Genomic DNA, 26,140 nt, shown 5'->3' with positions numbered 1-26,140 from the left:
CTTAGATTGTAAGCTCCACTGGGGCAGGGACTGATGGGAATGGGATAGGGACCTTAGATTGTAAGCTCCACTGGGGCAGGGGCTGATGGGAATGCGATAGGGACCTTAGATTGTAAGCTCCACTGGGGCAGGGACTGATGGGAATGGGATAGGGACCTTAGATTGTAAGCTCCACTGGGGCAGGGGCTGATGGGAATGCGATAGGGACCTTAGATTGTAAGCTCACTGGGGCAGGGACTGATGGGAATGGGATAGGGACCTTAGATTGTAAGCTCACTGGGGCAGGGACTGATGGGAATGGGATAGGGACCTTAGATTGTAAGCTCACTGGGGCAGGGACTGATGGGAATGTGATAGGGACCTTAGATTGTAAGCTCACTGGGGCAGGGACTGATGGGAATGGGATAGGGACCTTAGATTGTAAGCTCACTGGGGCAGGGACTGATGGGAATGTGATAGGGACCTTAGATTGTAAGCTCACTGGGGCAGGGGCTGATGGGAATGGGATAGGGACCTTAGATTGTAAGCTCACTGGGGCAGGGGCTGATGGGAATGTGATAGGGGCCTTAGATTGTAAGCTCACTGGAGCAGGGGCTGATGGGAATGGGATAGGGACCTTAGATTGTAAGCTCACTGGGGCAGGGGCTGATGGGAATGGGATAGGGACCTTAGATTGTAAGCTCACTGGGGCAGGGGCTGATGGGAATGTGATAGGGGCCTTAGATTGTAAGCTCACTGGAGCAGGGACTGATGGGAATGTGATAGGGACCTTAGATTGTAAGCTCACTGGGGCAGGGACTGATGGGAATGGGATAGGGACCTTAGATTGTAAGCTCACTGGGGCAGGGACTGATGGGAATGATGCCTAATCTCTGTAGTGCACTGCAGAATATGTTGGCACAATATAAATAAAGGCAAATTAGTGTATAGCAAATGATAGAACATCTCCCCATTGGCAGCAATGATGGATAAGGGGTAAGCACTATACAGACATTGATCCTCTGTTAGAGGTACTCAGTTACCCATGGCCAGAGTGGTCAACTATGGTCACTTTTAATAGTACAAAGTGATTGTCTGGGTTCCCATCAATACCTGAATGCCTGTTTAAAAATAGCTGAACCCTATGGGAAGGCCATGTACCCCATCTCTTTCCCACACTCGGTCGTTCCGTTCAGACCAGTTTGTGAAGCTTATGTCTACATTTAATTAGGAAGCAAAGTAAAAGTAGATTTTGGCCACAAAGGGATGTTGCCAAAAATGTTACTAAGAGTTTGGATTAATTCCCAACAAGAAAAAAGGGCCCAATCGGTTACTCATCCCCCTGAGGTAAGAGGAAAAGAATGGCAATTGAAGAGTGGGTAAAAATAACAACTGGGGGGAACTCATTCATTTTAAAAATAAAGCTTGAATTAGTTTCTGAGGGGAACAAAGACTTGTTCCCACACCTCAGAAACACACAGGCGGGGTAAATAGGTCCTGATATAATTGCCTCTAGTGCTTGTGATAGGGACCTTAGATCCACTGGGGCAGGGGCTGATGGGAATGTGATAGGGACCTTAGATCCACTGGGGCAGGGACTGATGGGAATGTGATAGGGACCTTAGATTGTAAGCTCACTGGGGCAGGGACTGATGGGAATGTGATAGGGACCTTAGATTGTAAGCTCACTGGGGCAGGGACTGATGGGAATGGGATAGGGACCTTAGATTGTAAGCTCACTGGGGCAGGGACTGATGGGAATGTGATAGGGACCTTAGATTGTAAGCTCACTGGGGCAGGGACTGATGGGAATGTGATAGGGACCTTAGATTGTAAGCTCACTGGGGCAGGGACTGATGGGAATGTGATAGGGACCTTAGATTGTAAGCTCACTGGGGCAGGGACTGATGGGAATGTGATAGGGACCTTAGATTGTAAGCTCACTGGGGCAGGGACTGATGGGAATGTGATAGGGACCTTAGATTGTAAGCTCACTGGGGCAGGGACTGATGGGAATGTGATAGGGACCTTAGATTGTAAGCTCACTGGGGCAGGGACTGATGGGAATGTGATAGGGACCTTAGATTGTAAGCTCACTGGGGCAGGGACTGATGGGAATGTGATAGGGACCTTAGATTGTAAGCTCCACTGGGGCAGGGACTGATGGGAATGTGATAGGGACCTTAGATTGTAAGCTCACTGGGGCAGGGACTGATGGGAATGTGATAGGGACCTTAGATTGTAAACTCCACTGGGGCAGGGACTGATGGGAATGTGATAGGGACCTTAGATTGTAAGCTCACTGGGGCAGGGACTGATGGGAATGTGATAGGGACCTTAGATTGTAAGCTCACTGGGGCAGGGACTGATGGGAATGTGATAGGGACCTTAGATTGTAAACTCCACTGGGGCAGGGACTGATGGGAATGTGATAGGGACCTTAGATTGTAAGCTCACTGGGGCAGGGACTGATGGGAATGTGACAGGGACCTTAGATTGTAAGCTCACTGGGGCAGGGACTGATGGGAATGTGATAGGGACCTTAGATTGTAAGCTCCACTGGGGCAGGGACTGATGGGAATGTGATAGGGACCTTAGATTGTAAGCTCACTGGGGCAGGGGCTGATGGGAATTGGATAGGGACCTTAGATTGTAAGCTCACTGGGGCAGGGGCTGATGGGAATGTGATAGGGACCTTAGATTGTAAGCTCACTGGGGCAGGGACTGATGGGAATGTGATAGGGACCTTAGATTGTAAGCTCACTGGGGCAGGGACTGATGGGAATGTGATAGGGACCTTAGATTGTAAGCTCACTGGGGCAGGGACTGATGGGAATGTGATAGGGACCTTAGATTGTAAGCTCACTGGGGCAGGGACTGATGGGAATGTGATAGGGACCTTAGATTGTAAGCTCACTGGGGCAGGGACTGATGGGAATTAGACTGTAAGCTTACTGGGGCAAGTGCTGATGTGAATGATGTATAATCTCTGGAAGGCACAACCAAATATATTGTTGCTATATAAATTAAGGATAATAATACGGCCCAATGCCTATAATCCAGCCACCCTAATGCCCATGGTGCCCCCTTACCTGTAGCATCCTGCTTGGTGATGAACGATTCTAAAGAGGTGATGGGTGCCGGTCGAGGTAATCTCCGCGCAATGCAGATCAAACAGGACTGGAAATCTGTGGGGATAGAGAACGGCAAGGGTTAACCATGAAAGAAGGGAACTATTCCTACCGCTTCGGAATGAGACTGTCGGAATGAGACCGTCTCCCAGCGAAACATTTACTGGCGACGGCAGCAGCAGCGCTATGAGCCACAAGGTGATTATTGTGCTTAGGATATAATTATAGAACAAGCAGGTAATGGCGACTTTCTTCTAATGAATCCTTCGTGGCGTTCTCATCTGCAGACTTTGGTATTTCTTATGCAATAACATGGAAGCCTGGTTTGTTTTGAAAGGAAAGGAGTTCCGCCCTGGAGTAACAAGTTAGTAGCTTTGCCCCAAAGGCAGCTGCCCAGACCCCAAGGGAAACACCCAGGGCCGCCATCAGAAATCACTGGGCCCCTCACAACAATGTTTTCTTGGCCCCCCTCCTCCCACGCCCCCAATGGCCCCTCCCCCAGTGACCCCTCCCATCAATACAAAGGACATACAGACATTGGTAGCCAGGGCCCCCTAAAACTTTGGTAGCCAGGGCCCCCCTAAAACATTGGTGGCCAGGGGTTACGTTTTGCATTGGTACTCACAACAATGTTTTCTGGGCCCCCCTCCTCCCACACCCCCAATGGCCCCTCCCCCAGAGACCCCTCCCATCAATACAAAGGACATACAGACATTGGTAGCCAGGGCCCCCTTAAACTTTGGTAGCCAGGGGTTACGTTTTGCATTGGTACCAGGGCAGGTACCCCCCTAAATCATTGCTAGCCAGCCCAGGGCCCCCTAAAACATTGGTGGTCCTCCCCCAAATTACTCACACTATGGCCTGCTCCCCGCTGCTTCCTTCTGCATCCTTCGGCTCCCCCCAGCATCCTCCTGTTTCTTCCCAGGCCACCCAAGCATCCTCCTGCTTCCTCCCAGGCCCCCCAAGCATCCTCCGGCTCCCCCCAGGCCCCCCAAGCATCCTCCTGCTGCTTCCTCCAGGGCCCCCCCAAGCATCCTTCGGCTCCCCCCCAGCATCCTCCAGCTTCCCCCAGGCCCCCCTCAAGCATCCTCCTGCCCCACTCCCAAGCATCCTCCAGCTTCCACCAGGGCCCCCCCCCCCAAGCATCCTCCAGCTTCCCCCAGAGCCCCCCCAAAACATCCTCCAGCTTCCCCCAGGGCCCCCAAGCATCTTCCAGTTTCCACCTTCCCTCCCCCCCGCTGCCTCCTGTGGCTCCGGCGGAGTCCTCCGCTGTGTGCCGCCGCTCTCCACTACTTCTACGCTTTTATAAGGTTGCGCCCCGTGTGTACTGACGTCACAAAGCGCACAAAGCGCAGAAGTAGCGGGGAGCGGCGGCACACAGCGGAGGACTCCGCCGGAGCCCGAGGAAGCAGGGCCCGGACTTGATTAAAGGGGGCCTGAGCTAAGAAAACTCTAGCACGGCCGGGCCCCGTTTAAAGCTAAAAACGCCCGGGTCCCCACTGTGCCCCCCTGATGGCGGCCCTGGAAACACCCCCATGTGTAACTCACCTTCTCCTTCTTCTTTGAAGGATTTGGGTTGGGAAACAGTAAAGCACTGCATCACTTCGTACCGTTGCCGGGCTTCTTGGTTCTCCACCCCGGCGTCATCCGGAGGCCGAATCAGCATCCTGCAGTTCAACGTGTGGCTGTTCCTTCGGCTGGCCTCTTGGGACCAGGGAACCCCATTCACTGCCGGATAAGAAACAGAAATTGTGGCTGTAACCGAATTACTTTTAAATCATTTAATCATTTACTGTTCCACTTTCCACCTTTTTGGGAGCATGAAAGCGCTATCTGGCTTAGTAACAATTAGCACTGAATCCAGCATCTGGTTTGGGATTCGGCCAAATCCATGCCTGTGGCTGAACCAAATCCGGAACCTTAATATCACGGTAACTTTTTGCCAAAAAAACGTAAAAGTAGTTGGCCAAAAATTCACAAAGGATTTGGGGTTCAGCCGGACCCTAAAATAGTGGGTTTGGTGCATCCCTAACAATAATAATAATATTAACATATTTCTAGTACAGGTATGGGATCCCTTATCCGTAAAGCTCCAAATTACGGAAAGCCCATCTCCCATAGACTCCATTTTAATCAAATAATTCAGAATTTTAAAACGGATTTCCTTTTTCTCTGTAATAATAAAACAGTACCTGTACTTGATCCCAACTAAGATATAATTACCCCTTATTGGGGGCAGAACAGCCCTATTGGGTTTATTTAATGGTTAAATGATTCCCTTTTCTCTGTAATAATAAAACAGTACCTGTACTTGATCCCAACTAAGATATAATTACCCCTTATTGGGGGCAGAACAGCCCTATTGGGTTTATTTAATGGTTAAATGATTCCCTTTTCTCTGTAATAATAAAACAGTACCTGTACTTGATCCCAACTAAGATATAATTACCCCTTATTGGGGGCAGAACAGCCCTATTGGGTTTATTTCATGGTTAAATGATTCCCTTTTCTCTGTAATAATAAAACAGTACCTGTACTTGATCCCAACTAAGATATAATTACCCCTTATTGGGGCAGAACAGCCCTATTGGGTTTATTTCATGGTTAAATGATTCCCTTTTCTCTGTAATAATAAAACAGTACCTGTACTTGATCCCAACTAAGATATAATTACCCCTTATTGGGGCAGAACAGCCCTATTGGGTTTATTTCATGGTTAAATGATTCCCTTTTCTCTGTAATAATAAAACAGTACCTGTACTTGATCCCAACTAAGATATAATTACCCCTTATTGAGGCAGAACAGCCCTATTGGGTTTATTTCATGGTTAAATGATTCCCTTTTCTCTGTAATAATAAAACAGTACCTGTACTTGATCCCAACTAAGATATAATTACCCCTTATTGGGGGCAGAACAGCCCTATTGGGTTTATTTCATGGTTAAATGATTCCCTTTTCTCTGTAATAATAAAACAGTACCTGTACTTGATCCCAACTAAGATATAATTACCCTTTATTGGGGCGGTACTTTTTCTTTTCCAGAAAAGGGGGCAATTTTAATGGTCAGCAGTGAGGGGGTTAACAGTTATTCTTGTTTATCTTGTCCAATGTCAGCAATGAGAGGGTTAATGAGTTTTATTTCTGATAGTTTATCCCCTCAACAGCCAGCATTGAGAAGATAAATGAGAATCATTCCTGTTGGTTTTTTCTTCAATGGCCACCAGTGAGCGGGTTAATGATTATTATTCCTGTTAGTTAATCCCCTCCACAATCAGCGGTGAGAGGGTTAATAATTATTATATTCCGTTATTTTATCCCCTCCACAATCAGCAGTGAGCGGGTTAATGATTATTATTCCCGTTAGTTTATCCCCTCCACAATCAGCAGTGAGCGGGTTAATGATTATTATTCCCGTTAGTTTATCCCCTCCACAATCAGCAGTGAGAGGGTTAATGATTATTATTCCCGTTAGTTTATCCCCTCCACAATCAGCAGTGAGCGGGTTAATGATTATTATTCCCGTTAGTTTATCCCCTCCACAATCAGCAGTGAGAGGGTTAATGATTATTATTCCCGTTAGTTTATCCCCTCCACAATCAGCAGTGAGAGGGTTAATGATTATTATTCCCGTTAGTTTATCCCCTCCATGGCCAGCAGGGAGAGGGTTAACAAGTATTATTCCTGTTAGTTTATCCCCTCCACGGCCAGCAGGGAGAGGGTTAACGAGTATTATTCCCGTTAGTTTATCCCCTCCACGGCCAGCAGGGAGAGGGTTAACGAGTATTTTTCCCGTTAGTTTATCCCCTCCACAGCCAATTAGCCAAACACACAGCCTTTAACTCTGTCGGTGGCGGAGACAGCGCACCCTCAGGAGCCAGGCCTGGGATAAACCTTGCCGTTACCCACCGTGTCCTTATATAACATACGTCGAGGCGGCAGAATGTAAGCATTGAGCACAACATGTTCCAGGAAACCAAGGAATTTCGTTTTCGCAAAAAAAAGGGAGAGATTGGAAACTCTGGGGAAGTTAAATGACACGCACAGAGACAGGGGCAAATTAACTGATTAGGAGATTCCATCCGTGTAAAGGAAACAATCTATTTGGGCCCACGGAACACGCTAAGGACACGCCATCCTGGGCTGCTGCGGGGATGGTGAACTGCAAGACTCAGCGCTGACCTGGGAGGCAAACAGTGGCCCTATGCTTGGCCTATTGATTTACAGAGCCCTGTACCTGCACAGAGGTGTTATAGGGGTCAGTAATGGCTGCCAGTGCAATTCCTGGGGCGAGAACAAAAAGCATTCACACCCCAGATATAGGTTCTGTTGGTGGTGCTTTACCTAGAGACTTGGGGAGGAGGTTTTTCACAAACTCCTCGTGGTCACCCACATGTAGGATGCTATAGATACTGTCCTTCATCAGCTCCTCTTGCTTGTAGCCCAGGTAGTTTGTGACGTTTTCTGACACAAAGACAATTCTGCCTTCCTGGTTGACGACAAAGAAGAATCCATCGAGGGCCTGTAAGATATCAAGGGGAGAGAGAATGTTAAGGTTATTGTACTGACCGCCTGTTTATAAAGTGCAGCTCTGTATAATAGGAGCGTGTAACCATCACACAGATTAGATACAAACAATGAACCACACAGGAGGTAAACAGGGCCCTGCTCAATAGAGCTTACAATCTAAAAGGAGAAGGGGAATAAGAGGCAGAAGTTGTCCAGACCATAATATACTTTTATATATTCTCTGTGTGGAAATAAAAAATCGAGGCACTTTAGGCCATGCTCCTGATCAACTCTGGGCATGCCCAGTTATACCAGGAATAAGGAAACATTAGGCGATGGTACCACAGTTTGGACAAATACGATGGAGTTAGGTAGAGAACAAAAAGTAAAAGGGGACATCAGGAGAAATCTGGTCAGCAGAAGTAGTGGGACGGAAGAGAGAACAACAAATGAAGAGCAGGTGAGAGAGACAAGAGTCATGAGCTGGGGAAGCAGTATGGGCCTACAGAGAAGGGTTGGGAATATCTGGAGGATAAATAAGCTGCCTGGTAAGATATGGAGTGGACTTCTTAGAAAGAAGGAGTTAGGCGACAGGAAAGAAGGGAAAGGAGAAATTGTTTAGGAGGAAGGAACATTTGGCAGCAATGAAGCGTTGGGTAAGGGTGGTCTGGACCAAAGAAATAATCATAAACAAGAAGAAAAAGTAAAGAAAGGGAAGGGTGGAGCTAGGGGCAGAAGAATGAGGCACAGTAAGGATAGGGTGAGTGGATAAAGGCATAAGAAACCAGCTTGGCGGAATGAATATGAAAAGTTGGTGTTAAAGAAGACTAGATAGGAGATGTGTAGACCTGGGAAGGAAGCACAAGCTTTGTGAAAGAAGATTTGGGAAAGAGTAAAGGGAAGGAGGAATAAGCCAGTTAGAATGGACAAAGGAAGCACCTTCTTGTGGGAAAGAAGATTTGGGAAGAGTGACCCTAGGAAGGAGTGAGAAGCCTATGGGAAGGTAGTGTAATGAATGGGAAGGAGTGGGAAGCCTATGGGAAGGTAGTGTAATGAATGGGAAGGAGTGTGAAGCCTATGGGAAGGTAGTGTAATGAATGGGAAGGAGTGGGAAGGCTATGGGAAGGTAGTGTAATGAATGGGAAGGAGTGGGAAGCCTATGGGAAGGTAGTGTAATGAATGGGAAGGAGTGTGAAGCCTATGGGAAGGTAGTGTAATGAATGGGAAGGAGTGTGAAGCCTATGGGAAGGTAGTGTAATGAATGGGAAGGAGTGGGAAGCCTATGGGAAGGTAGTGTAATGAATGGGAAGGAGTGGGAAGGCTATGGGAAGGTAGTGTAATGAATGGGAAGGAGTGGGAAGCCTATGGGAAGGTAGTGTAATGAATGGGAAGGAGTGGGAAGCCTATGGGAAGGTAGTGTAATGAATGGGAAGGAGTGGGAAGCCTATGGGAAGGTAGTGTAATGAATGGGAAGAGTGGCCCTAGGAAGGAGTGGGAAGGTAGTGTAATGAATGGGAAGGAGTGGGAAGGCTATGGGAAGGTAGTGTAATGAATGGGAAGGAGTGGGAAGCCTATGGGAAGGTAGTGTAATGAATGGGAAGGAGTGGGAAGCCTATGGGAAGGTAGTGTAATGAATGGGAAGGAGTGGGAAGGCTATGGGAAGGTAGTGTAATGAATGGGAAGGAGTGGGAAGCCTATGGGAAGGTAGTGTAATGAATGGGAAGGAGTGGGAAGCCTATGGGAAGGTAGTGTAATGAATGGGAAGGAGTGGGAAGCCTATGGGAAGGTAGTGTAATGAATGGGAAGAGTGGCCCTAGGAAGGAAGGCACATGCTAGAGAGGGCCAATGAAGAGTTAGGGAAGACTTGGGTTTGCCAAACCATTTATTTCCTCTATTCTACTGTTTTCTCTTGATAACTAACCTTTCTGTGTAATAAAATGAGAATTTATTGTTAACAGCATGCACTTAATGGGGAATAAATGATCCAGAGAAACCCCATAATGTTGGCAGCACTCACACTGCACTGGTGCCGGATAGAACAGATATTGTTACCGTGCAGCCCTCGCCTGCAATCCCTGAGCAGTCTGGGAGTCAGTATGGCTTGGTGTCCCTAAGAACATGATCAGGGGACGCGTCCTTTGATTCCTTCCCGGAAACCTGCCCCAACAATACCCAACTTGTATTTCTTTGTGGTTATTACGGAGTCTGCCGCTCCCCGGTGTTGTTTGCAGCCCCTTGCTTGGATTGCTCCATCTCATTAGCCAATTACTATCATATTCCAACCACACTCCATCTGATGTTTCCCTCACCACCTTGTCCGTACTGCTAAAAATGCATATTTACTGACTGGGTCCGACCAAAATGTCCCCCCCCCCAAAAATGATAAACAAAGACGGTCAATTTAGATCATACCTTAATCTGTGGACTGTCACTGTGGACTGTGAGTGTTGTCCAAAAATACATTGGAAACAATAAAGCTTCAATACATCTATTTTCAGTTTGCTCCCCTGCCCACCGATCTCCAATGGTTCCGCCCCCCTACATCCAGCAGCCAATTACTATGAATAAAATTACTGCTGGCAATTAATTATAGGTTTAAAGGTGGCAGTTTAAGCCATGTATTCACTTGGGCATTAGGGACATAAAAAGAATAATGTGTGGTATAGAATTAAGCCAGGGAGCCAACGTTGGAATCCAGGGGCCACAAAACCCTCTCTTCTTATCTCCTAGTCTCTTTTCTTTGCATTACTACACTCTGTACTTCCATCTATTTTGCTTCTGTTCCCATACAGATGGTTACAAGCAGTAAGGCCTTCTGATGCTTGGGCCAACTGGGAGTCTTCCTGGTATCCCGGTAGGCCAGTCTCCAGTACGGCGACCAGTTGGAAAAGGAGCCGTCAATGTGCAGATGCAGTCAATCTCCGAATGGATTTTATAACCTAACAATTTAGAAAGCGGGCTAATAAGCTGCATACTTGGCCTTCAGTTAGTAGCCTAGTTGGGATCAAGTACAGGTACTGTTTTATTATTACAGAGAAAAGGGAATCATTTAACCATGAAATAAACCCAATAGGGCTGTTCTGCCCCCAATAAGGGGTAATTATATCTTAGTTGGGATCAAGTACAGGTACTGTTTTATTATTACAGAGAAAAGGGAATCAGTTAACCATTAAATAAACCCAATAGGGCTGTTCTGCCCCAATAAGAGGTAATTATATCTTAGTTGGGATCAAGTACAGGTACTGTTTTATTATTACAGAGAAAAGGGAATCATTTAACCATTAAATAAACCCAATAGGGCTGTTCTGCCCCAATAAGGGGTAATTATATCTTAGTTGGGATCAAGTACAGGTACTGTTTTATTATTACAGAGAAAACGGAATCATTTAACCATGAAATAAACCCAATAGGGCTGTTCTGCCCCAATAAGGGGTAATTATATCTTAGTTGGGATCAAGTACAGGTACTGTTTTATTATTACAGAGAAAAGGGAATCATTTAACCATTAAATAAACCCAATAGGGCTGTTCTGCCCCAATAAGGGTAATTATATCTTAGTTGGGATCAAGTACAGGTACTGTTTTATTATTACAGAGAAAAGGGAATCATTTAACCATGAAATAAACCCAATAGGGCTGTTCTGCCCCCAATAAGGGGTAATTATATCTTAGTTGGGATCAAGTACAGGTACTGTTTTATTATTACAGAGAAAAGGGAATCAGTTAACCATTAAATAAACCCAATAGGGCTGTTCTGCCCCAATAAGAGGTAATTATATCTTAGTTGGGATCAAGTACAGGTACTGTTTTATTATTACAGAGAAAAGGGAATCATTTAACCATTAAATAAACCCAATAGGGCTGTTCTGCCCCAATAAGGGGTAATTATATCTTAGTTGGGATCAAGTACAGGTACTGTTTTATTATTACAGAGAAAACGGAATCATTTAACCATGAAATAAACCCAATAGGGCTGTTCTGCCCCAATAAGGGGTAATTATATCTTAGTTGGGATCAAGTACAGGTACTGTTTTATTATTACAGAGAAAAGGGAATCATTTAACCATTAAATAAACCCAATAGGGCTGTTCTGCCCCAATAAGGGGTAATTATATCTTAGTTGGGATCAAGTACAGGTACTGTTTTATTATTACAGAGAAAAGGGAATCATTTAACCATTAAATAAACCCAATAGGGCTGTTCTGCCCCAATAAGGGGTAATTATATCTTAGTTGGGATCAAGTACAGGTACTGTTTTATTATTACAGAGAAAAGGGAATCATTTAACCATGAAATAAACCCAATAGGGCTGTTCTGCCCCCAATAAGGGGTAATTATATCTTAGTTAGGATCAAGTACAGGTACTGTTTTATTATTACAGAGAAAAGGGAATCATTTAACCATGAAATAAACCCAATAGGGCTGTTCTGCCCCAATAAGGGGTAATTATATCTTAGTTGGGATCAAGTACAGGTACTGTTTTATTATTACAGAGAAAAGGGAATCATTTAACCATGAAATAAACCCAATAGGGCTGTTCTGCCCCAATAAGGGGTAATTATATCTTAGTTGGGATCAAGTACAGGTACTGTTTTATTATTACAGAGAAAAGGGAATCAGTTAACCATTAAATAAACCCAATAGGGCTGTTCTGCCCCAATAAGAGGTAATTATATCTTAGTTGGGATCAAGTACAGGTACTGTTTTATTATTACAGAGAAAAGGGAATCATTTAACCATTAAATAAACCCAATAGGGCTGTTCTGCCCCAATAAGGGGTAATTATATCTTAGTTGGGATCAAGTACAGGTACTGTTTTATTATTACAGAGAAAACGGAATCATTTAACCATGAAATAAACCCAATAGGGCTGTTCTGCCCCAATAAGGGGTAATTATATCTTAGTTGGGATCAAGTACAGGTACTGTTTTATTATTACAGAGAAAAGGGAATCATTTAACCATTAAATAAACCCAATAGGGCTGTTCTGCCCCAATAAGGGGTAATTATATCTTAGTTGGGATCAAGTACAGGTACTGTTTCATTATCAGTATATAGTCATGGATGCTGGAAAGAGGTAAAGTTTTGCATGATTTAGAAAAAAAAACCCTTATAGACAGATTAACTGACATTCAGTGTGTTTTTATATTGGATTTTTCTGTACAAATGGCATAAACACTGGGAGGAGTGTCGATTGAGAGAGTAGTTTTCTTCCCAAAATGCATTTTGCAAAGGAATTTGTTTTTCCCCCAAGAAAAAAAAGAAATCTCTGCTTTCATTTTTCAATGAAAATAGTCTTTTTTTTGTGGTTTCTACATTGTTGTTTGGCAGCTCTTCAGTCCGACTGATGATGTGGTTGCTACATTCATGACCCTAGAAACCAGGTATCTGACTGAGTTGCTGACTGGAAGATGAATAGAAGATCAGATAAACAGAATAAGTAAACAAACACTAATAATAATAAATCTAGCTTCACAATTAGATGACAATTAGTTGGCAGGGTCCCTGCCTTTAGCAACCATGCAGTATTTTATATTCCAGGCTGAGCTGAGGTAGAATAGAAAAGCAATAACAAAACAACTTTGCTTTGATAACATTTATCCACAACATGCTACACCTTAACTGCTGGAGAGTTGGCCGGCCAAAGGTTAGGCGCTGCCAAAACAAACAGCACCTGTATAATATGATATTAAGCAAATTATTTAATTATTTGAATGATTTAATACGCATAACTACCAAGATCCTTATCGGTGATGCTAAGGGGCCCGTGGAAACTGCCCTTTGTGCACCCTGTCCTTCCTACGCTACATGGCAATCCGCCTATAAAGCCACTATGCTGAATGTTAACTTGAAAACAAATACTTTAGGCATGTTGCATGGCTGTGCAGAATTCAGTGCGGGCAGCAGCATGTTTGTTAATGAACGGCCAATTAGCTGCGCAGGATGCAGATTTACGACGTGCCCTGTTTGTAAGAGGTGAGGTGGCAGCTGTGCCAGGGAAACATCCGCCCTGTGTTATGGCAGAGAAAGTGCTGGAAAGCTGAGCGAGCTCCCCTCCCAGGCCTCAGCGACGCTCGCTCTTTGTCTGGCCGGGGGCCTAATACAACAGCATCTAATGTAGCACAGTAATTATTAACAAGTGCTGCAGCCAAAACAGGAAATATGAAAACCACTCTGAACTGTGAAGAGAAATCTCTGACATCCACTCCCAGAGTGCAACAGCAACATGCAAGGTGAAGCCGTGCCCAGCCTTACTGTACTCACGTATTAACCCCAATGTGCCCCCAGCCTTACTGTACTCACGTATTAACCCCAATGTGCCCCCAGCCTTACTGTACTCACGTATTAACCCCAATGTGCCCCCAGCCTTACTGTACACTCACCAATGTGCCCCAGCACTTAGCAACGTATTAACCCCAATGTGCCCCCAGCCTTACTGTACTCACGTATTAACCCCAATGTGCCCCCAGCCTTACTGTACTCACGTATTAACCCCAATGTGCCCCCACCTTATCTGTACCACTGTACTCCACGTTTAACCCAATGCTGCCCCCAGCTTACTGACTACTATTACCCACAATGTCAGCCCCCAGCCTATACTAGCTACTCATGTTAAGTACACCCCAATGGTCGGACGCCGCCAGCGCCTTATCTGTACTCCACCGTATTAACCCCAAATCGTGCCCACCAGCCCTTACTGCGTACTGTCACGGTATGTAACGCCGCAATGTGCCCCCGCCTATACTGGTACTACTATTAGACCCAATGTGCCAGCCCCGAGAGCCCTTAAACTTGTGCTCATTCACGTATTAAACGCCACAATGTGCCCCACAGCCTTACTGTTACCTCAACGTATTAACGCTCCAATCGGTGGGGCGCCAGCCTTCACTGATACCTCATTGATATTACCCATTGTGCCCCAGCCCTTACTGTACTCAATGTATATCCCAATGTGTCCCCCCAGCCGTTACTGTACTGCACGTATTAACCCCAATGTTGCCACCACCTTACTGTACTCAAGTATTAACAGGGCCCACCAATGTTGCCCCTCCAGCTCTTTACTGTAGCTCCACACGTATTGAACCCCAATGATGGCCCCCAGCGCCCTTACTGGTACTCATGTATTATACCCCAATGTGGCCCCAGCCTTACTGTACTCATGTATTAACCCCAATGTGCCCCCCAGCCTTACTTTTGTACTCATGTAGTTTAACTCCCCATGTGCCCAGCCTTACTGTACTTCTCACGTATAACCCAGATTGCCCCCAGCCTTACTGTCCTGTATTTACTCCAAATGGTGCCCCAGCCTTAAACTGTACCTCCATTGTTATTAACGCCCAATGTTGCCCCCGCAGCCTTACTGTCCTGTTTCACAAGTATTAACCAATAACGTGCCCCCCACCTTAGCTGGATACTCACGTATTAGCCCCAATGTGCCCCCCAGCCTTACTGTACACTCATTCGTATTAACCCTAATGTGCCCCAGCCTGTACTGTACTCATTCATTGCCCAATGTGCCCCCCAGGCCTTATCGTATCTCATGTATTAATCCCAATCGTGTCCCCCAGCCTTACTTGCTAAGCTCACTGTATTACCACACATCGTGCCCCCAAGCCTTACTGTAGCTCCAATGTATTAACCCCCAATCCGTGCCCCCAGCCTTCTGTTACTCATGATTCACCAATATGCTGCCACCAGACCTTACCTGTACTGCTACGTACTAACCCCAACTGTGCCCCCCACCCTTACTGTAATGCACGTAATATACCCAGATTATGCTGCCCGAAGCCGTTACTGTATTCACGTAATTACCCCAATCGTGCCTGCCCCAGCAGCCTTAGACTGTAGTCACGTATTAACCCGATGTGCCCCCAGCCTTACCTCTATGTACTTCGACCGTATACAGGACCCACATGATTGGCCCCCCTCAGCTTTTGACTTGAGTACCTTCATAGCTATTACCCCAATGGCCCTCCCAGACCTTACTCGTACTCACAACGTATTAACCCCTATGTGCCTTCTGCCAGTCCTTCTGTAATAACTATCGGCAATTAACTCCATGTGTTGCCTCGCCCATGCCTTATCTGTATTTCTCCACCTGTCTATTAACCCCATGTGCCCCCTCAGCCTTACGTGTGTACTTCATCACGTATTATAACCCAATGTGGCCCCCCAGCCTACTGTGACAACTACACGGTATTACCCAATGTGCCCCTGTAGTGGCCACCGGACGCAGCCTTACGTACCGTGTATTAACCCCATGTGCTCCCTGTAGTTGCTGGCCGCAGCTTACTGGTATCCATGTCGAATCTAACCCAATGTGCCCCCTCAGCCTTACTGGTACTCACGCTATTAACGCCGCATGCCTGGCCGCCCAGCCTTACTGTACCAATCGTATTAACCCCAACATAGCCCGCCTGCAGTGTGCAGGCCGCCCAGCTCTTAACCTAGCTACTCGACGTATTAACCCCAATCGTGCCCTCGTAGTCGCGCCCCAGCCTTACTGTACAATCATAATTAACCCCAATGTGCCCCCCTTTGTGCCACCTCCAGCCTTGACTGTACTCGTGGTGTTAATACCAAGTGCCCGTGCCCCCCTTTTGTTGGCCCACCCCCAGCCGTTACTTAGTACTACATGTATTTAACCCAATTGATGCCCCCTGTAGTGCGCCCAGACCTTACCTGTAGCTCATATTAACCCCGAATTGTGCCCACCACCGCTGTTGTGCGCCTCGGAGCCTTAAGCTGTATCGCTGCCATATTTAATCCCCACATGTGCCCCTCTTTGTGCCACCACTCCAGGCTTAACTGTTACCTCATGTGTTAACACCCAATCCTGGCCCCCAGCATATCCCCAGTATAATCCAGTAAATCTCGCTTAGAAACGTCATGCAAGTCAAATATTCTCATAACTTATGACTAAAAGGAAAAGCATTTTACGGTCAAAGTCCGCATTTAGTATACAATAACCACTTTCACTTTGTAGGGGTTTCACCCGCGAGGTCTCTGCCCCATCTAGTTAGTTATCAGCTCCACGGAATATACCATGGGTCGGAGTGAAATCACTGGGGAAATGTGTAAGATGGCTGCAGATGCTGAGCAGCGCCAGAGCGGGAGACACAGAAATGTCATAAATAGGATTTGTTCAAGGAAAATATGTATTCATGTAAGTCTAGGTCTGGGAATCGAATCACGTCGTACATCAGATGTCATGCGGTCTGTATGTGTACACCAGGCCCCTGTACTTGTACGCGACGTTAATATACAGCGCGATTAGATGATTGTCATCGATTACTGCGCACTTGGTGGTATATACCAAATAATATTGTCATGCTGCGTACAAATCCAGGATTCTAACGAAGATACTTAGACTTAACCTTGGCCTTTGCCTTTATACGGATGTCCAGAAAGCTCTCAGTGACTGCTGAATGACCTCCTTATCATATCTAGTCAGGAGGTACATTCCTCCCTTAAGTGAATGACAGGTGAGTGCCATACTCAGAAGTTTCCCTGTATAAACTCTAGGTCCTGCAGCCTTCCGTCCTTATACTAGGGCCACAGAACCACAACTCAGTGACTGCTAATATCTATTTCATTGTACAGTAGGGGTACATATATTCCTTATAATATACATGAGTGATACTCAGAGTTCCCTGTATAACTCGCCTGCACGCCTTTGTCGCCTTTATATGAGGCAAAGAACCCCTCAGTGACCTGCTAATATCCTTATCATTCCATTACAGTAGGGGGTATCATCTATCCTTATCATACATCGAAGTGAAGTACTCAGAGTTTTCTGCTTACTCCGCCTTGACGTCGTGTCCTCTTATATGGGCGCCCAGAACACTCACATTTAGTGCACTTGCTATAACTCCTTATCCATCTCTACAGGCTAATGGGGGCTGAACATGCTATTACTTATACGATCACTGAGTGATACTCAGAGTGTTACTCTGTATAAACTTCAGAACCTGCAGTCCCTTTGTGCCTCTTTATATGGGCATCAGAACTACTACCAGTGACTTGCTAACTGTATCCTCTATCGGGATGTTACAGTAGGGTGACATTTATCCCTACAGTCGCGCTTTTAGTTATTGCCGCTCTCTACTATGATCATTTTCATAAGTTGACTTTTTTTCTTCGCTTTTTATACCACAGAGAGGACACTGCTTACCCGTCACAGACCCGATGGCCCCGCGCGCTCACCCGAGAGACGCCGAATCCGGAATACCAGGCAGCTAGGCGATTCACGCCGTCGGGTCTAGAGGTGTACGCCACTTCATTTTTTCCACGAGGTAGCCGCACACATTAGGACCGGATTCGAGCGTGATACTTTCTCTCATTTAGTGACTATTCCTAAGCCATTAGAGCAGATTTCATCTAAAGACCTACGTAGTCCCAGGCTGCTCTTGTTTACCCCTAAAAACAACGCAGTACTTTTTTGGCTCAAGACTTATAATCAAAATTGGGCTGTCACACCCTCAGGGTATAATGATCCATTATCTAGCAGTACCCGTATTCATATACGAGATGGAGCGCCGTCTATTGTGCGTAACGTGATGTTAAATGAACGTAAGACGGGGGGGGGGTTGGCTTTCATGATATATGGCTGCCGGGTATAAAGGAATCAATCAGTTCCATCACTCGAAGAAAACTGACACTGTTAGAACTCATACATTACCGCATCGGCATGGGAAACGGATTGCAAGCCCTTTTCTCCTTGTTCAATTAAAGGGGAAGTACACCTCTGAATTAACTTTTAGCATTATGTAGAGAGTGATATACTGAGACAATTTGCAATTGATCTTCATTTCTTATTATTTGTCGTTTTTGAATTATTTGGCTTTTTGTACATCATCTCAACAGCTATCTGGTTGCTAGGGTCCCATTTAACCTAGCAACCCAGCAGTGGTTTGAAAGAGAGACAGGAATATGAAATGAGGAGAGCCCTAAATAGATAGATGGGGGGGGCGGGTTGGGGTGAGTGCTTATTTGTGCCCTGGGTACCCCTGGAACTATAGCAGGGTGACTGTTACCCCAATGTTTCTATATATCTGTAACCTTGTTATGGGCTAAGGGGGCCCAGCCTGAAGGCCAGTTAGGGGGGGATTTGGGGTGAGTGCTTATTTGTACCCTGGGTACCCCTGGAACTATAGCAGGGTGACTGTTACCCCAATGTTTCTATATATCTGTAACCTTGTTATGGGCTAAGGGGGCCCAGCTGAAGGCCAGTTAGGGGGATTTGGGGTGCTTATTTGTGCCCTGGGTACCCCTGGAACTATAGCGGGGTGACTGTTACCCCAATGTTTCTATATATCTGTAACCTTGTTATGGCTAAGGGGCCCAGCCTGAAGGCCAGTTAGGGGGGATTTGGGGTGAGTGCTTATTTGTGCCCTGGGTACCCCTGGAACTATAGCGGGGTGACTGTTACCCCAATGTTTCTATATATCTGTAACCTTGTTATGAGCTAAGGGGCCCCAGCCTGAAGGCCAGTTAGGGGGGGATTTGGGGTGAGTGCTTATTTGTGCCCTGGGTACCCCTGGAACTATAGCGGGGTGACTGTTACCCCAATGTTTCTATATATCTGTAACCTTGTTATGGGCTAAGGGGGCCCAGCCTGAAGGCCAGTTAGGGGGGATTTGGGGTGAGTGCTTATTTGTGCCCTGGGTACCCCTGGAACTATAGCAGGGTGACTGTTACCCCAATGTTTCTATATATCTGTAACCTTGTTATGGGTTAAGGGGGCCCAGCCTGAAGGCCAGTTAGGGGGGGATTTGGGGTGAGTGCTTATTTGTGCCCTGGGTACCCCTGGAACTATAGCGGGGTGACTGTTACCCCAATGTTTCTATATATCTGTAACCTTGTTATGGGCTAAGGGGGCCCAGCCTGAAGGCCAGTTAGGGGGGATTTGGGGTGAGTGCTTATTTGTGCCCTGGGTACCCCTGGAACTATAGCAGGGTGACTGTTACCCCAATGTTTCTATGAACATAATTTCCTATTGCTAGCATCTTTTGAGTAAGGATCTAATTGGTCGGATGCATGCAATAAGGCTGTTTGTGTTTGGCCGGATTAATTAATTAATTTGAGGGACAATTTTGATGAACTTTTTTAACCCCCCCTTTCATTCACAGTTTGGCTGTAGGCGGCGCAGACAAACCCCACTGAGATGTAAGTGCCGTGAAACTGAATCTGTCGGTTGCTGTTCCTTCCTGTCTTGTGACCGTTCCTCTCACAGATGGAGAAATAAATAATGAAATGTGCGGTGAGGGCAGAGCCACGTGAAAAGGAAAAATCTGACTAATCCTTGTGCCGAAACTAATCTGGCGCATAGGATGCAGCCACACGCGCTGTATAAATACATTTTGAAGATTTCTGCTGTTTGTTTGTGTGTTGCTAACAGGCGATGGCCATGGTACAGGCGAGTGTGGCCCCATGTTGGCCGAGCAACAGAGATGTGAGGGTTGAGAAAAACCTGCACCTGACTCTAACGCGCTGCTCCCGACCCGGCTTCTGCCCTGTATTTACCGACCTGTGCCTGAGCCATAGTCACGCGCCTATAACTTCAGAAGACACAGGCCGGCAGTGTTAGGCAGAACAGCTCGACCCAAACCCAACTGTGACCCACAAGTGATGTGCCAAGGTTGGCCCAAACCCGCCCGATCCGTGGGTTAGTGATGTGCGGGTCAAGTTTTTCTCCCAGCCCAAACCCTACCTGGCATGGCTAATTCCCTCTATTTATAGACCTGCACTTGTCCTGCCCACCGCTGATGTCACAAATGGGGCGGGCCATTGGCGGGTGCGTGCGTGGTGAGGGAATACAGCACAGCTAGACCCAAACCCACCCACGACTCGAAAATGTAGTATGGCGGTTTACCCATGGGTATCGGCCCGGCCCACACATCAGCACCACAGGTATCGGCCCGGCCCACACATCAGTACTATGGGTATCGACCCCGGCCCGCACATCTGCACCATGAGTATCGAGCCGGCCCACACATCAGCACCATGAGTATCGAGCCGGCCCACACATCAGCACCATGGGTATCAGCCCAGCCCACACATCAGCACCATGGGTATCGAGCCGGCCCACACATCAGCACCATGAGTATCAAGCCGGCCCACACATCAGCACCATGGGTATCGAGCCAGCCCACACATCAGCACCATGGGTATCAGCCCAGCCCGCACATCAGCACCATGGGTATCGAGCCGGGCCACACATCAGCATCATAGGTACCGGCCCCGGCCCACACATCAGCACCATGTGTATCGAGCCGGCCCACACATCAGCACCATGTGTATCGAGCCAGCCCACACATCAGCACCATGGGTATCGAGCCAGCCCACACATCAGCACCATGGGTATCAGCCCGGCCCACACATCAGCACCATGGGTATCAGCCCAGCCCACACATCAGCACCATGGGTATCGAGCCAGCCCACACATCAGCACCATGTGTATCGAGCCAGCCCACACATCAGCACCATGGGTATCGAGCCAGCCCACACATCAGCACCATGGGTATCGAGCCCGGCCCACACATCAGCACCATGGGTATCGAGCCGGGCCACACATCAGCACCATGGGTATCGAGCCGGCCCACACATCAGCACCATGGGTATCGAGCCGGCCCACACATCAGCACCATGGGTATCGAGCCGGGCCACACATCAGCACCATGGGTATCGAGCCGGCCCACACATCAGCACCATGGGTATCGAGCCGGCCCACACATCAGCACCATGGGTATCGAGCCGGCCCACACATCAGCACCATGGGTATCGAGCCGGCCCACACATCAGCACCATGGGTATCGAGCCGGCCCACACATCAGCACCATGGGTATCGAGCCGGGCCACACATCAGCATCATAGGTACCAGCCCCGGCCCACACATCATCACCATGGGTATCAGCCCGCACATCAGCACCATGGGTATCAGCCCAGCCCGCACATCAGCACCATGGGTATCAGCCCAGCCCGCACATCAGCACCATGGGTATCAGCCCAGCCCACACATCAGCACCATGGGTATCAGCCCAGCCCACACATCAGCACCATGGGTATCAGCCCAGCCCACACATCAGCACCATGGGTATCAGCCCAGCCCACACATCAGCACCATGGGTATCAGCCCAGCCCACACATCAGAACCATGGGTATCAGCCCAGCCCGCACATCAGCACCATGGGTAATCAGCCCAGCCCACACATCAGCACCATGGGTATCAGCCCAGCCCACACATCAGCACCATGGGTATCAGCCCAGCCCACACATCAGCACCAATGGTATCAGCCCAGCCCACACATCAGCACCATGGGTATCAGCCCAGCCCACACATCAGAAACCATGGGTATCAGCCCAGCCCACACATCAGCACCATTAAGTATCAGCCCAGCCCACACATCAGCACCATGGGTATCAGCCCAGCCCACACATCAGAACCATGGGTATCAGCCCAGCCCACACATCAGCACCATGGGTATCAGCCCAGCCCGCATCAACCATGGGTATCACCCGCCCACACATCTGCCATGGGTATCAGCCCAGCCCAACAATCAGCACCATGGGTATCAGCCCAGCCCACACATCAGCACCCCATGAGTATCAGCCCAGCCCCACACAATCAGCACCATGGGTATCAGCCCAGCCCACACATCAGCACCATGGGTATCAGCCCAGCCCACACATCAGCACCATGGGTATCAGCCCAGCCCACACATCAGCACCATGGGTATCAGCCCAGCCCACACATCAGCACCATGGGTATCAGCCCAGCCCACACATCAGCACCATGGGTATCAGCCCAGCCCGCACATCAGCACCATGGGTATCAGCCCAGCCCACACATCAGAACCATGGGTATTGGCCTGGCCCACACATCCCTACCCCACATCACTAGTGGTAAGTCTGGGCTGGGGGTGCCAACGCTGGGTCACAGCCTGGCACAGCCATTAAATGATACAAGCACAATACTCTATTGTTAGAAATGAATCCTTGATGTAGGAAGAGGCCGGATATTGTAACTGGGGCTCCACATTAACATCCGGAATATGAAATACATTGCGCTGTTTTACCCGCGGTGTCGCAGGAACTGACAGATCGCTATAAGCCTTCAGGGTCCCACAAAGGGAGCTGGCACTTCAGCGGCACTAATTGGCCCCTGTACCTGCCAGCCTGGCTGTGGGAGCGAGGAGACAGAGCTGCCTAGTTATACAGACACGTCACGCAGTCCCCTACACGCTCCTTCTGGCAGCTCCAGCCGTGCAGAACTGTAACTCTAAGCAAATACATGTGTCTCGGGTGTCTCTTTTCCCTTTGTGGGGCTGGCAGGGCGGCAGTTGTAGCTGGCAGGTGCCCTCGGCGCATTTATCTCGGATCGGGTGACAGTGGGGCTTATTTATCATGCTGTATATAAAGTGGAGGGAAACATTACCGGTGATGTTGCTCATAGCAGCCAATCAGTTTGCTTTTCTAAGTGTTGAAATCTAATTACTGATTGGTTGCCCTGGGTAACACTTCCCTCCACTTTTTGCACAGCATGATAAATATACCCCGGTGTGTAAAGCAAGATGGTTCCGCCTTGCACCATTTCCAAAAAGCTCCATATTTTGCTTCCAAAGACACAGTGGGACTCATTTATCAACACTGGGCAAATTTGACCCTGGGCAGTAACCCATAGCAACCAATCAGCAAATTGCTTTTTTCAGCCAGATGCAGATAGAACAATGAGTGCAACAATCTGATTGGTTGCCATGGGTTACTGCTCATGGGCAATTTTGCCCAGTGTTGATGAATTACCCCCAGTGAAATACTGGCAAGGCGTTGTAACGTTGCACCGTGCATTCCAATTGCTGACCTTCCGTCTTTAAAAAAACGCCAGATATGATGAGACTGCATAGTGCTGTTGCCGGGCAACCACAGCTCGGTCATCTGACTTCTGCCAGGAAAACAGACCCACGTGCCGGTGCGACGCACGCCGAGAGCCAAAGTTACAGACACAGAATGCACATATTTGCCTATTGATTATTCTGGCACAGACAGCAAACTGTCTCCGGCAGTTACTTCTGGATGATGCCTGTTGCTTAGCAACCGCAGCGCTTCTGCAGGGGTTACTCCCATGGATGCGGCGGAGAGCGATATTAAATCAGCAGTATTCCCACGCAATGTATGTATCCGCCGTGTTCCACCAATGCAGATATTACTCAGACTTATTGTAAACTGCTGCCCTTTGGGTTTATTACTTGTTATTACAGGAACCGCAAACAATTCACCGACTTGTAATAAACTGGCAGAAAAAAACTAACAGCCAATCAGGGTTGTTCATTCCCCAAGACTTCTTTCCCCGCTGAGTTCTATGGTTATTGGCCAATCAGGCCTGCGCGTTCCCCTGTGTCTTTTTCAGGATTTCTACAACTATTGGATTTCATGTTTTTATGGTTATTGGCCAATCAGAGCTGACCATTTCCCTATCTCTATCCCAGAATTTCTTACCCTACTGGGATTTATGTTGCTATGGTTATTGGCCAATCAGGGCTGACCATTTTCTTGACTTTATCCCCCAATTTCTTACCCTACTGGGTTTCATGTTGCTATGGTTATTGGTCAATCAGGGCTGACCATTTCCCTATCTCTATCCCAGAATTTCTTACCCTACTGGGTTTTATGTTGCTATGGTTATTGGCCAATCAGGACTGACCATTTCCCTATCTCTATCCCAGAATTTCTTACCCTACTGGGTTTTATGTTGCTATGGTTATTGGCCAATCAGGGCTGACCATTTCCTTGACTTTATCCCACAATTTCTTACCCTACTGGGTTTCATGTTGCTATGGTTATTGGCCAATTAGGGCTGACCATTTCCCTATCTCTATCCCAGAATTTCTTACCCTACTGGGTTTTATGTTGCTATGGTTATTGGCCAATCAGGACTGACCATTTCCCTATCTCTATCCCAGAATTACTTAGCCTGCTGGGTTTAATGTTGCTATGGTTATTGGCCAATCAGGGATAACCTTTTTTCCTATCTCTATCCCAGAATTTCTTACCCTACTGGGTTTCATGTTGCTATGGTTATTGGCCCATTTCCCTGTCTCCATCCCAGGATTTCTTATCCTACTGGGTATTTTCAAAAATACAGCAAAAAGTTTCGTGACCACAACTGTGGTTGTGCTTAATAAATCAGCCCTTTGGAGTGTTGGCAGTAGGGTGGGAGTTGCTGCAGGCTGAAAATCATTTATTATATGTGCTTTAAAGGGAAAGTTGCCTTACCTCTAACAGTAGAGGCCCCAGGGACTCCTTCTCAATCACTCCTCCGCTGCTGGATGAGATGTCGGATTTCTGTACATCATCGTCTGCTCCCAAAGCTTTCTCTGCAAAGGCAAAGTATTCAGGTCAGGAATAGTATTTGGCCACAGACTGCAGTAACGTAGTAACAACTAATGTAAGAGCTTTCCTACTCCCATGTAACTGGAGGAGTCCCAAGCCGGACTTGGATTTCTTACTATTGAGTGCTATTGTGATACCTACTGGGAGCTGCTATCTTGCTCCCTTCCCATTGTTCTGCTGATTGGCTGCTGGGGGTGAGGGGGGGGGGATATCACTCCAACTTGCAGCGCAGCAGTAAAGTGTGCCTGAGTCTGAGCTTTCAGCCAGCACTACACATTAGAACTGCTTTCAGCTAACCTATTGTTTCTCCCACTCCCATGTAACTGGAGGAGTCCCAAGCCGGACTTGGATTTCTTACTATTGAGTGCAATTCTGATACCTACTGGGAGCTGCTATCTTGCTCCCTTCCCATTGTTCTGCTGATCGGCTGCTGGGGATGAGGGGGGGGGATATCACTCCAAATTGCAGCGCAGCAGTAAAGTGTGCCTGAGTCTGAGCTTTCAGCCAGTGCTACACATTAGAACTGCTTTCAGCTAACCTATTGTTTCTCCTACTCCCATGTAACTGGAGGAGTCCCAAGACGGACTTGGATTTCTTACTATTGAGTGCTATTCTGATACCTACTGGGAGCTGCTATCTTGCTCCCTTCCCATTGTTCTGCTGATCGGCTGCTGGGGATGAGGGGGGGGGATATCACTCCAAATTGCAGCGCAGCAGTAAAGTGTGCCTGAGTCTGAGCTTTCAGCCAGTGCTACACATTAGAACTGCTTTCAGCTAACCTATTGTTTCTCCTACTCCCATGTAACTGGAGGAGTCCCAAGCCGGACTTGGATTTCTTACTATTGAGTGCTATTCTGATACCTACTGGGAGCTGCTATCTTGCTCCCTTCCCATTGTTCTGCTGATTGGCTGCTGGTGGTGCTGGAGACGCTCTATTAAATGGTTAAAGCGCTCTGCCCTGGGCCCAGTGACAAGGCCATGCCATATTGTGCCAGCTGCCACTCATTATTTAATAATCATTATTTCTCCGGCACGTGGTTTATTCCCCCCCATGGTTACAGCAGTGGAAGCAGCGAGGCCGGCGTGCCGAGGAGGTCTGGATCGCGCCAGCACATTACATAAGAGAGCACAGAAGG

At 47.5% G+C, this 26,140-nt stretch overlaps 1 protein-coding gene across 10 annotated transcripts in view; it reads right to left on the bottom strand.

Moving 5' to 3' along the window:
• ncoa1 (nuclear receptor coactivator 1) overlaps positions 1 to 26,140 on the bottom strand; it is a 237,102-nt gene that overhangs the window by 45,702 nt on the left and 165,260 nt on the right. For all 10 annotated transcript variants that reach the window (NM_001112912.1, XM_031901466.1, XM_031901465.1 and 7 more), the window contains 4 exon segments: positions 3,072 to 3,167; positions 4,659 to 4,838; positions 7,453 to 7,630; positions 24,888 to 24,988. In NM_001112912.1, coding sequence (NP_001106383.1) covers positions 3,072 to 3,167; positions 4,659 to 4,838; positions 7,453 to 7,630; positions 24,888 to 24,988 — 555 coding nt within the window.

Source organism: Xenopus tropicalis, chromosome 5 (genome assembly GCF_000004195.4).
Source record: "Xenopus tropicalis strain Nigerian chromosome 5, UCB_Xtro_10.0, whole genome shotgun sequence".
Classification (NCBI taxonomy): Eukaryota; Metazoa; Chordata; class Amphibia; order Anura; family Pipidae; genus Xenopus; species Xenopus tropicalis.
The sequence above is the reverse complement of the archived record's forward strand: the minus strand, read 5'-3'. Positions and strand labels throughout refer to the sequence as shown.